The sequence below is a fragment of the Prosopis cineraria genome, unplaced genomic scaffold, assembly GCF_029017545.1.
Source record: "Prosopis cineraria cultivar Desert tree isolate PC_DT_omini unplaced genomic scaffold, ASM2901754v1 PC7, whole genome shotgun sequence".
NCBI classification, from domain to species: Eukaryota; Viridiplantae; Streptophyta; class Magnoliopsida; order Fabales; family Fabaceae; genus Prosopis; species Prosopis cineraria.
In genome coordinates, this window is record NW_026555338.1 from 35684735 (window position 1) to 35698738 (window position 14004).

Genomic DNA, 14004 nt, shown 5'->3' on the forward strand with positions numbered 1-14004 from the left:
CCTTTCCTTTCTTTATTCCAAAAATTCAAAAATGAAAAAAATAATTAAAATTAAATTACCTTTTGTAATTTAAAACACACATATCAAAATTTAGAAATGGTTTTATTTGCAAAATGGTGAATTATTTCTAATTAATTTCTCTTCAAAAAATATTTTCATCAACAAACTTTTGAGCCCGAACTACGTGGACTTTGATCCCCATCATAGGGTACGTAGGCCTCAGAGTCAGATTCTGAGTCAAGTCCGTCCTCCCTCATAAATAAATAAACATTTCTCACTCAATTATCATCATTTTTATATCAAACACATGAATATAAAAGGGATAATTAAAATAATTTTAAAACCATATTAATAGAGCACAACAAACTTCAGGTAACCGTTCTCACGAACGGGTGTTGTGGGGTGCCTAACACCTTCCCCACACTCAACCGACTCCCGAACCTATTCTCTGATTTCGCAGATCACCCTTATCTTCCATTAATCGGTTTCCTGAGATTTACCTCAAAATCTTGGTGGCGACTCCTCGTTGATTCAGTTCCCGCCGCGAAGGTCGGGACCTCCACTCGCGCGCCGTCCGCGTCGCATTTTTCCGGGTGCGACAGTTACAATTTTCTCCTCTCCTGTTATAGCTACAGGGGTGCTTTAATTGACTCTCTATTTCGAGATTTCGCATGGGGTTTTGTGTTTTGGAGGGTTAAACGACAATGGTATGAAGGAAGGGAAGATCAAAGGCATGACGGTGTGTGGATCATGGACTCCGATGCCTCTTCTCGACTTTATTGGGCAAGCATGCACGTGATTTGCTTCTTGCATATTGTTGATTTAATTTGGATGCATTGTTGGAGCTGTACATGTCCAGCGCCGTTAAGAGGTGTTAGTACGTTATTGGTATAGGCGGTGTCGCGCCCGAATCGTGATCTCCCCGAAAAGAAGGATTAATAAATGTAGGAGTCACCACCAAAATTTAAAAGGATAATTTTGAAAACCTTTTTTTAAAATAAAATAATCTATAATAACTAAAATAGGGTTCGGGAGTCAGTTGTGCATAGAGAAGGTATTAGGCACCCCACGACACCTGTTCATAAGAACGATTACTCTAAGTTGATCGTGTGTAATTAATTGATCTTTTAATAATATCTTAGTTATTCTTTATTGCACATGAAAAATAAAGGTAAAAAATAAAAGAAAATAAATTATTTATTTATATAGAAGGACTTGACCTAGGATTAAAGCCTAGGGCCTACGTACCCTGTGACGGGAATCAAAGTCCATGTAGTTCGAATGTTATTATTTAGGTTTTTTAATTTTTTTATTAGTTTATTTAATGAAGAGAAGGTTATTTTGTGTTATATAATTATATTTATTTTTAAAAAATATTTGACATAAGGAAGTACCTTTGGATAAAAAGAAAATAACCAGTATCGAAACTTACGGTGATTTAGTATCACTTACAATTTGTTGGTTGACACTCTAAATGTGTACGGTGATTTAATATCACTTATGGCGAACCCTAAAGGAAATTTCAAGGTGAATTTGCTATAAAATAATTTAACTTTGAAGCTTTAAATATGAAATTAGATACTTGTGATGACTTAGTGTCATTCATGGTATTTCATTTGATATTTTTAGGAATCCATGGTGATTTAGTATCACTCTTGGGGTAACCTAAAATATGCTAAAAGTTTTATTATTTCATTATTTTAATAATGCATAAGAGAGGAAAATTTAACAAATATTGGAACTTACGATGATTTAGTATCACTCGCAGTCCACTAGCTGATTCTCTATATGTACATGGTAATTTAGTATTACTTATGACAAATCTTAAAGAAATTTTCAAAGTGAATTTTCTATAGAATAATTTAATTTTAAAATTTTAAATATAAAATTTGATACCTGCGATGACTTAATGTCATTCATAGTTTTTTTCTTTTGATATTTTTTAGGGATTTAAGGTGATTTAGTATTATTCACAATATATCGAATACTCATAGTGATTTAGTATCACTCATGGATCTTTCTTTGTTTTAAAGGTTTAGAAAAATACATTATCATTGAGACTCATTTCTCTTCTTTTCTTTTTAAGAAAATAAAAGTGAATGATTATCTAATCTAAAATAAGGATTGATACAAATAAATTAATGACAAACTCATTCTACCACATAATAAACTATCATCAAATAATTACCTTGACAGCCCACACACCACATGCTTAGTAGAATTGAACAGCCATACTAAGATCAATCACAATGATATCAATTACTACGGGTACAAGAACGCACGGGTAAAAGAAAAGTAAGCTAAAAGGAAATTATGAGCGGTATCAATTGAAGGAATGAGAAACGCATTACGCATAGGGAGAATTGACTAAATTGGAGCATGACATCACCGAGAGCATTGGCTTACCTAAGCAAACGTTTTGATCAATTCCTAAATGCTTGCACTGGAAGGATAATGAATTTTGATTGTCAATTTCTTTCCTTTCTTTCGTCCCCCTCTCCAATCTCTTCTCTACCTTTTTATAGGTGCTAATTAGAGTTCTCTTATTTAATAAGAGGATCAAACAAAAAAGGCAATTTTTATTTTAAATATTTTTTTATCATTTGAGATTTTAGATTAATTAAAAACAAATCTTAGTCAAGGCACAATTTTCTCAAATCAGATTTTAAATATTTTAAATTTTCATTTTTAAAAAAGTCAACTTTAATGGGATCATAATTAAGGAATTTGGGGTAAAAAAGTATTGTTATTATTATCACAAAAGTCCTTCCTTTTTTTATTCCTTTATTTGATTTATCATGTTTTGATTAAGTTTTAATTTATACTTGAAAGCCTAGACAAAATACAGTGTTTACAGGCGGTGATGCTTTTTTCCCATGATCATGGCTGTGTGGACTGTGAAGAATGAGAAGTTGTTTCGTGGTTAGCAGATATATGATTTTTTTTTTTAAGGGATGAGTTTGACGGGATGGTTTAGCCGATCGAATGTTTGTCTTCCTGATGCGTTGCCGTCGCTGATTAACAAACAGTTTGACCTAATCTCCAAAATCCGACAACACAGCGTGTGATGGCCGTGCAAGGTTGATCGCAATGCTGCTACTCTCTTCTTTCGTGCTCCCACCAAGCACCACCACTCATTCCTGCATTTTTTATTTTTATTTTCAATGCATTCATCTCCTCCTTCTCATTCTTAATTTATTTTTTCTTTTTTTTAACCTCCATTTCTTTTTTCTTTTCTAAGAAATCAAAACAAGGCACTACAGGTGAAGTTTACGTGTTTGCCCACAATTCAATATATATAACCTAAAAAGTCCTGAACCATAGGCAAGAACGAAGAGAAGGCTTCGAGGCGAGAAGGGTTTTCTGATTTCTCTTTTATAGGACTGAGAAACGAGAGGGAGAACTTTTGAGTGATGAGGCTGCTTTAATTCATTTTTTCAGAGAAGAAAATAATAACAAGATGTAGGTATTCAAGACAAGTCCAAACATATTCGAGCTTATTCAGAATTTTGTTATGTTTATTTGAACAGCCCAAATAAACTCAAGTATAGGGATTTTTTAAAATACTAAGCCAGCTTTAAAAATTTTTTGATTGACCGGTCGAGCTTAGCCTAAGTTAGTGCCTCACTGTCCTTGTTTTCTAGTGTGTTTATGGGTGTTTTGTCGCTGTTTGGCAATAGCAGTGTGGTTAGCTCTGTTTAATGGCTTAAGCTCGTGACATGCTTTGGTGTTATCATTTTGCTTTGCTTTGGTTGTCGTCTGTATTAGGATTTAGGGTTGTCATTTCAATTCATGTTGTTTAGGTTATCATTCATAATTTATGAAAAATATTATACTAAATCACACTTCCTTTGTCCCAATTTATTGTACACTTTGGATGTAAGTTAAACATTCTAATAAGACATTTTGACAAAATAAAATTTTATTAATGGTATTTTTTTAAACATCAATCTTCATATACATCCTTACTCTTTAATATTCTTTTATAATTGAAATATTAAATGAAAGATATCTTTAAAAATTTATATTTTTTATCTTAAAAAAGTAAGGTTATAAAGTGTATTTAATAAATATTATTGATATGTGTGAAATTATCTAAAAGTATCATGTAAATTAAAATGAAATGAATTTTTTTATATTAATGCTGATATATCTTCTTATATATAATTTTGTCGATTTATTATATATGAATGAATGCACACAATGAATAGAATTATCTTATAACATGATCTAATTTTACGAGTCAGAAGAAAAATATAAACTAATGTTGTCTTTTGTTAAAAAAAAAAGATAATATTCCATACAAACTATCGAACCTGATTTCTCTTTTTTGAAATTAATCAGACCGTACTATTGGATGATATTCTTGAATTTGAAAAGAAATAATATCTATGACTGTAATTTATATTTATTAATTATCATGCATGCATGATTTTATGGTAAAGTGTCTTTCCTCTTTCCTGTTTTTGTTAGGCTTTTTAAATATTTATTAGATGGCTTATTTTATCAGGAAAATATATCATTTTACCGAGACTCTTGAAAGGGAGATAAATCATATAATGACAAGAATAACACCACCCGACCTTAGCTCAGTTGGTAGAGCGGAGGACTGTAGTGGTTTCTGTCGGGTATCCTTAGGTCGCTGGTTCGAATCCGGCAGGTCGGAAGCCTTTTCTTTTTATCTGCTTATTAGCATAACAACATATATTATTATTATTATTATTATTATTATAGAGTGAGAATTATCTTTCAATACTCCTGTTTAAAAATATAAAATATTTTTAATTAAATTTTATTTTTAATAAAATAATTATTTATTTTTAAATTAATTATATCTTTTTATATTTATCTCTATTGAACACCATGTAATAAATATGTAGTGATTCATTCAATATGAACACTTTTAAAAATAAAACAATGATTATATTTCAAAAAAATAAAAATGTATTACATTTTTAAATGTCAAACTCTTAAAAAATATTTTATATTTTTAAATGAAGGAAGTATCTTAGCATAACAACATATTATTATTATTATTATTATAGAGTGAGAATTATCCTTCAATACTCCTGTTTAAAAATATAAAATATTTTTAATTAAATTTTATTTTTAATAAAATAATTATTTATTTTTAAATTAATTATATCTTTTTATATTTATCTCTATTGAACACCATGTAATAAATATGTAGTGATTCATTCAATATGAACACTTTTAAAAATAAAACAATGATTATATTTCAAAAAAATAAAAATGTATTACATTTTTAAATGTCAAACTCTTAAAAAATATTTTATATTTTTAAATGAAGGAAGTATCTCTGATAGTTTTGTGTAATGGAGTCGTGTTTGTTTTCATTTGTTTATATTTTTTTGTTTTTTTATTCCTGTTTTTCGTTTCAGCCTACTTGTATTTCCTGTCCAATCACTTGATTGGGCCATCTTTTAAATATATATGTAGTAATATTGTGGTTGTAATAAATAAAATTGTCTTTTTATCCCAAAAAAAAATGAATCCTGTATAATCTGTAATTCTGTATGCTTCAATATTGAAGATCACTAGTCAGCACTTCTCCATATACATATTTGATCCAAACCTTTACTTTTTATTCTTGCTTATTACCAAAATTAAGTGATTAATCATGTTTTAGCTTTTAATAATATTCTTTTTTTGAATTACAAAGTCACGGTAAAACTGTACAAAAAAATTAAAATTTAATTATATATAAAATCATGAGGTTTCTACATTCGCACAGTGGTACATAAAAAATGATATCCTTTCATTGTAGAGAGTATAGGTGACCTATCCACCCTCCCTTCTCATCATGATCATTGTATTTTATTTTAAATTTCTTGAGATATTTCATTCATTTTCAGGAAGTGAACATGCCTCGATATTATTCAATTAGTACGAATAATAAAGCTCAAGGTAAAATAATAAAGCCCAAGCACGTGACATTTAATTAAAGCCCGGTGCAATTAAAGCAACCTTCTGAAGGAGGTTCAAGATATGTTTTGATTGTTTTCAAATAATGATGATATTAAATGTTCTCGAATCCTCAAGGGCCGTAATCCCTGGAGATTTCTTGAAAAGGGTGTGATGAAATTTAAATGTGATGGTACCTTTGATTCTAATAAGGGTGTTGGTGGTACTGGGATTGTTCGCGGGGACAATGAAGGGAGATTCTTAATGGGTATCGGCGAAAAAGTGTCCGGCTCATCTGCAATAATAGCTGAGGCTTTAACTTAAAAAAGGCATAGCAGTGGCAAAAGATATGGGAGCTGCAAAGAATGTGCGTGGAAGGAGATTATGAAGTTTTGTTTAATGCCATAAACAGTAGTTATGTTGCAGGTTGCTATTGAAAATGCTCTAATGCTATCAAAGACGTTCAAAACTTTAGAAATTATGTGAAGACTTGTTCTTTCTCTCTACTTAGTAGAGATTGTGATAAGGCTGTGAATTTTTCTATAAATAAAACTAAAAAGAAAATGAAACTAGTTAGTATGATGTTTTCACATCAATCTACCTTGCATTGGATGCTGGATCTTTATAGAATTGAAGCTTTGAATTTTTTTTGCTAATGCCGGCACTGCTAAGTTTTGTAAAACAGGGGGATTGACATAATATATTTTTTATTGTTTTACACACACACACACACACAAGTGTAGATTGTTTTTCCTAATCGTCTTGTTCGGATACAAGAATGTGGACGAAATGTTTCCTCGTCGTTTTGGCATAGTCGTCCCGTATTCTTCTTTAGGTAAAGTCGAGTGGCCGAACCAAATTTCCTTGGGCTCCCAAATTTTCGTGAAATCGTCGTCAAATATTTTATTAAATGACATGACTCCATTTTAAAATATTACAAATTTATTTTATAATTAATAACTTTCAAAGAAGAAATCAACTGGCTGCTAAAAGAAAACAATTTATAACTTTCAAAGAAAATCTCATGCCAAAATACTCCATTTGTTTCATTATATTCTGTTTTAGAATTTTAAAAAGACTGATAACATAACTCCTAAACAATTGTTTTTTCCCCTAAAAACATGAATACAATAAAGGGGTGGGTTACTCCTGTTTTCGTGGTGCAGTTCTAACCCTCAAGGCTCAGGTCTCCACCCTAATGTATATTATTAAATTCAAAATACTAATAAGTACATTTATAATCTCAACAAAAATTATTATACATAAAATTAAGTCTAAAAAATAAATTTAAGTGAGTCTACAATAAATTTATAAAATTTAAACATTCAAAACCAATATCACAATAATATTATCAAAATTGTGTAATCAATTACAAGTATAAACGATAACCTTAACATTACCTGAAAAAATGAATCTTCAATATTCTGTCAAAACACACGAACCAGTATTAAAAATTAACTTACTAGCTATAGCAATTATTGAAATGCTAAGAATATCAACAATCACTCTTAAAATTAAAAATTGATATTAATTGTTCATTCACTAGTTTAATATATAATTCTTTTAAATTATGAGACCTAGTATTGATTCACCTAGACATCGAGAAAAATTATATACATTTGTATAAAAACCCTAATAATCTTGCATTATAATATGTAAAGAATTAAACAAATATTACTTAAATACTAATAAAATAAAATAAGATTAAAAACATTAATGAACTTAATTGACATGATATTTAAAACATAAATCAAATATATCATCAAAGGTAACTGTACTTGTCGATGAGATAGAAGTATAAGAAGCATTTGCTTTTTCTTTTTTTTTGCCCTTCTTACCTAACTTTTTAAAAAAAATATCCAGACTCAATTTTAGACTCACAGCTGATCTTTTTACACATGAAAATTCAGGATTTACATTCTATGCTCGTGACACCGTAAAGGTGATCTTGGCCCTTCATTTTATCTCAAAATAATCTTTACCATTAATTTAAAATAATTTATAAATATTATGTTTATAAAAATAAAAATTATAAAAAATATTATTAAATCTTGAGTGTCTAAAATATATATAAAGAGTCAATTTATAAAAATTATTTTTAATATTAAATTAGATTATTTAAATTATATCTGGACTGTCCAAAATATATTTGGATAATCAATTTATAAAAGATAAAAAAATTATATTAAATTGGACCATCCAAATTAAATATAAACTAATGAGATTAGTTATCAACAAATTTATTAAAAATTTAATCTTTTTTATGCATTTTTATCTTGATAAATATAACATAAAAATAAAATTTTAAATATGGATTGTCTAACTCTTATCAAGATTAGTGTGTATGAGTACTCATCATGTAATGAGCATCACGAGCAATCCAAATTTAATATGAAAATTTGTTATAGTTTTTATTTTCACAAATATAATATTTAAAATATTTAAAGATTAATTTAAAATTGATGACAGTGATCATTTTGGAATAAAATAAAGGATTAGGATCACCATTGTGGATGATGAGCAGGCCATGCTCATAAATGCGAATCCAAAAATTCATTTCTACTCTCTGATTCAACAATCCGGCCTTAATTTTTTTAGAGCTTTTTGTCACGGATGATATCTCCGTGACCGTGTAAAAACCAATATAATGAACGATCCGTTGGTTAGTCTAGCACAATATGAGTAAAGGGGGCGACATTGGCATTGGGTGCGTTCTGCCTTAGTCTTCGGACTAAGTGCACAACTGGTCGGGGGCTAGTACCGCCTCCCTGATGAGCCCATGGCAGGGCGAAACCAGTGTGATTCACATGTGGCAAGACTTGTCCTGAGGATTATGGGGTCCTCCAAGACGCCGCATGGGCGCCGTGTGCTGCGCCAGACTCTCAGCCCATGACAGAGTGGTATCAGAGCAGGACGTACTTTACTGCCATGTGCTTGTGGAGTCCCATGTTGGGACTAGTTGATCTCGGCACCGCTCCATAAAGGCCTCCGAGTAGGTGGGTCCAAAAATAGGGACTCAGGCGGAAAGGTTGGCCATGGTCGACTCCACTCCTGTTGGCTCGTGGGTGCGAGTGAGTCCAAAAAGTGCAGGACTCGGGTGGTCATTCAGTAGTAAGCTGATGTGTTTGTGGCAGTACTTGCACGTACGATCCTTGGGCGGAGTCTTTCTCCCCTAGCACGAGGGCGTGCTAGATTGGGTGTGGGAGAATGTCACGGATGATATCTCCGTGACCGGGTAAAGACCAATATAATGAACGATCCACTGGTTAGCCTCGCACAATATGGGTAAAGGGGCGACATTGGCATTGGGTGCGTTCTGCCTTAGTCTTCGGGCTAAATGCACAACTAGTCGGGGGCTAGTGCCACCTCCCTGATGAGCCCATCGCAGGGCGAAATCAGTGTGATTCGTATGTGTTAAGGCTTGTCCTGAGGATTATGAGATCCTCTAGGACGCCGCACGGGCGCCGTGTGCTGCGCTAGACTCTCAGCTCATGACATTTTGCTGGTCTTACTCTGCTGGCTCATTTAGCGGAGATTTGCGGATGATGTTGATGCAATCAATGACCAAAAGTGAAATGATAATAATAACACTGTTAAACATTCACTGCCTGTTTGGATATGTCATTATTATTGATTATCTGTCTGGAAACCACTTTTCCATCAAAATTATCCAAACACTCTTGTTTTTCCACAATTGATTATCTCACCTTAAACTACGTTTGGGCTTAAGCTGATCTCTCTGGCTTTTCAATATCAATTATTCAATAATACACGTTCAAGTATTCATTATTTGCCAGAATTTCTAAACTACCAAATACACCCGTTGCATTACGAGACTCATGGTAAATGGTGCTGTGTGATTTGTAGTGTCTTCCTCACATCCAAATATATATCTTTAGTCTTCATTTTGTTAAATAATCTTATATATGTCTGTTTCAAACATTTATCGTATATGTGATAAATAAATTTATAAGTATTAAATTATCAATATTATATTTTTAAAACAGATCAAAATAAATATGATAACATGGGAAAATTAATCACTTAGTTTCTATAATTTTAATCTAGTTATAATCTAATTTTTAAACTTTAATTTATTATAACTCGATTTTTATAGTTTTAACTCTATCGTAACTCAAGTCGTTAGTGTTTGCCCCTCTAATTTTAAAAAAAAATGGATTAAATAGAGCTTGAGAAAGATTATCACATCGATTAATATTTATCCTTACCATCATCCATAGAATTTTCATTAGATATGGTTGGTCTTCACATTGTCATTAGAAAATAACTTGTATATTATCAACCAAATATTTAGTTGTTGCAAAACCGATGTTTGATATCTAATAATTATTTCTTTATGCTTTATTAAATTAATTTAAACTTAGATATATTGACTTAATTTTTACATACATTAACTTATCAATGTCAATGTAATTTAAATTTTTATAATTAATCAAGTATATAAATTAAATAATATATTTTTCTTGTTAAATAAAATTGAACAAATTTATCAATATTAAATATATAATTTTATTGATATTTTAATTTTCAAACACAGTGTTCTCTATAATAATTTGTATATTTAAAATTAATTTTAACAAAATTATCTAAACATTTTTAATTTTATCAAAATTAATTTAAAAAAACAGTTTTCAAACGTGATAACATTATAATTATTATTATAATTAATTATATTAATTATTTTTTAATTAATTATAATCAATTGAAACCCAAACATACGCTTAAACCAATTGGATCACTCTGAACCTGAGGATAAGGACAAACGCTGATTGAGGACAGAAGTGGACAACCCGCCGACCCATCAGCGTTTTTGAGAGCCAGTACCCCTTCGATCCTTCTTATCCCACAAAATTCCTCACCAATCTATCTCCTCTCGCCCCGCCCATTGGATTTCACTGTTATGAAATTGTTTTCGGAATTTAGATCTTGTTACCGTCCGCATAACACTCCGGCATCGACGGCGCCGCCCTCCGACACCGATAGCCACCGCGTTCTGGATCCTGCTTCCCCGCGCAGCAGGCTCCAGCGCTCGCATTGGCGGCCTTCACTTTCGGTGATCATGGAGGATTCTGCGGATCAGCATCGCCGCACCAACCTTGATAAAAATAACAAGTCTGGGAAGAAATTGTCGGCTAAGCCCAGATCATCGCTTAACACTAGCTGTTCCTTTCACACCGACATCCGCCCGTAAGTGTATCGGTCGCTTGATTTCCCCTCTTTCGCTCGTCAGTAGATATGGTTAGTTGTTCTTGCAAATGATTTACTGTTTATTTCGTCGGGATAATTTTCAGGAGGAACTGCATCATGCCGCCGGTGATAGTAATCTCTCCATTCTCGGCTACACCGTACATGTTTTGAGCTTTGCCTCTCAGCCTTGTATATTCCTGCCACGCTATTTACTCACCGAATTTAGTTTTCCAATTTTGTTTGTTGGATGGAACATTGTTCTTGCCAGGGAGCCTCCCAATTGTGTGAATTTTTCTCTGAACAGTTCAGATCACTTTTTCAGTCTCTTTTCTTCCGTATCACTTTTTTTTTTTTTGGGGAAAAAAATATTTGAAGAACTTATATGTGCCCACTCTTTCTCCATAGACAGGAAAATCAGCCTCCCTTACCTGAAATTGTATGTATGTGTATTTTGTGAGTCATGATGGCTAAAGAGAGGTACTACTGAGCTTTAAAAAAAATTAACAATGTAACATTAAATTAAAAAATCTCTAAATAGTTTAAACTTATGTGAAAAAATATGTGGTACTGAAAAAATGATTTTGCGAGACGAATAGTTAAAAAATATTATCCTCTTGTTTTATGTAATTAATTATAATTAGATTTAATATTTCATTGAGTACGTATTCATTAATTAATTTGCGGTTCTTAAGTTTTAACTTTCTTATTGGGTAACCACGCCAATCCCTCCTCACTTTTACTTGTGTTCTCTCTTCTTTGTCTTCTCCGTCAGCACCAAACAACAACAACAACAACAACAACAAGCCTTTATCCCACTAGGTGGGGTCGGCTACATGGATTGCAAGACGTCATTGTGCTCTATCATTTATTAAGCTTTTAGAAATATTATTAATTAAGAGATCACGTTCAACAACTTCCAAGAGTGTTCTCTTAGGCCTTCCTCTACCTCTCTTAATCGGACTCAAAGTTATATGTTCCACTCTTCTCACTGGTGCCTCCCTTGGTCTTCTTTGTACATGCCCAAACCATCTCAACCGATTTTCTACCATTTTTTCCTCAATAGGTGCCACCCTCACTTTTTCACGTATGTGCTCATTTCGAATTTTATCTTTACGTGTATGTCCGCACATCCATCGTAACATTCTCATCTCTGCTACTCCAACTTTATGCTCTTGCTGTCCCGTTAGAGCCCAGCATTCACTACTATATAACATTGCCGGTCTGATAGCAGTACGATAAAACTTTCCTTTAAGTTTATTAGGCACCTTACGGTCACAAATAACTCCTTTAGCTTTTCTCCAATTAAACCACCCAGCTTGAATTCTATGTGAAATATCTCCACTGATTTCGCCATCATTTTGGATAATGGCTCCCAAATATCTAAACTTTTCCACTTGAGGTATAATTTGATCTCCCAATTTCACTTCCAAATTATTTTCGAATAGTCTTTTATCAAATTTACAATATAAATATTCCGTCTTACTTCTACTCAGACGAAAACCTTTCGACTCCAATGTCCTCCTCCATAACTCAAGTTTGCAATTAACCTCTTCTCTTGTCTCTGCTATAAGAACTATATCATCCGCGAAGAGCATACATTTCGGGATTTCCTCTTGAATATGTTCCGTCAAAACATTTAAAATCAAGTTGAACAAATAAGGACTCAGAGATGATCCCTGATGTAGCCCAATCTTTATAGGAAAATCCTTTGTTTGACCACTAGGCGTTCTTATACTAGTTTTTACCCCCTCATACATATCTTGTATGGCTTTAATATAAGCAATTCGTACTCCCTTTTTTTCCAACGCTTTCCAAAGCACTTCTCTTGGTATACGGTCATAAGCTTTTTCCAAATCAATAAAAACCATGTGTAGATCTTTATCTTTACAACGATACTTTTCCATTAATCCCCTTAGTAGATAAATCGCCTCTGTAGTTGATCTACCTGGCATAAAACCAAATTGATTCTCAGAAATACTTGTCTCCAATCTCAACCTGTGCTCAATTACTTTCTCCCACAATTTCATTGTGTGGCTCATGAGTTTAATCCCTCTATAGTTAGTACAATTCTGAATATCTCCTTTATTTTTATAAATAGGAATTAATGTACTTCTCCTCCACTCATCAGGCATTTTCTTGGACCGTAAAATCACATTAAATAACTTAGTTAACCATCTCACCCCTTCTTCACCTAAACATTTCCACGCTTCGATAGATATACAATCAGGTCCGTTAGCTCTACCATTTGCCATTTTCTTAAGAGCTTCCTTTACCTCCTTATCACGTATTTTTCGATAGAATGACAAATTTTGTTCTCCTTCACCAGTTACTAAATCCTCCAAGTTACTAGATGAATCCTCTCCATCATTGAAAAGTTTAGAAAAATAAGTCTCCCATCTATTTTTAATTTCATCATCTGTAACTAAAATTCTTCCCTCTTCATCCTTAATACACCTTACCTGTTCTAGATCTCTTGATTTTCTTTCCCTACTCTTGGCAATCTTATAAATATTTTGCTCTCCTTCCTTCGTCTCAAGGTTCTTATAAAATTCTTCAAAAGCTTTAGAACGAGCTTCACCCACAGCTCTCTTAGTTTCCTTTTTAGCCATACGGTACCTCTCCCAATTTTTCTCATTGTTACACAAATGTATGGCTTTAAAACAGTTCTTCTTATACTTGATTTTGTCCTGTACACTATTATTCCACCACCAAGACTCCTTATCTCTTGGACCAGGACCTTTCGATTCTCCCAAAACTACTTTTGCAACCTCCCGTATCTTTTTAGCCATATCCTCCCATATGATGTTAGCACTTCCCTGAGAATCCCAAATTCCTTTATCCAAAAGATTTCGCTTGAAAATATCTTGCTTC

The 14004-nt window shown here is 32.3% G+C and overlaps 1 protein-coding gene and 1 non-coding gene across 2 annotated transcripts; both read left to right on the forward strand.

The window, feature by feature from the left end:
- The first annotated feature begins 4578 nt into the window (after positions 1–4578).
- Positions 4579–4666, forward strand: TRNAY-GUA (transfer RNA tyrosine (anticodon GUA)). Its single transcript is given in 2 exon segments — positions 4579–4615; positions 4631–4666. It is a non-coding gene; the product is annotated as a tRNA-Tyr (tRNA).
- A 6045-nt stretch (positions 4667–10711) lies between these two features.
- Positions 10712–11446, forward strand: LOC129314788 (uncharacterized). The gene is made up of 2 exons (XM_054958213.1): positions 10712–11133; positions 11238–11446. Exons 1-2 carry the CDS (start codon positions 10847–10849, stop codon positions 11302–11304), a joined length of 354 nt encoding a protein of 117 aa, XP_054814188.1. The 5' UTR covers positions 10712–10846; the 3' UTR covers positions 11305–11446.
- Positions 11447–14004: the final 2558 nt, after the last annotated feature.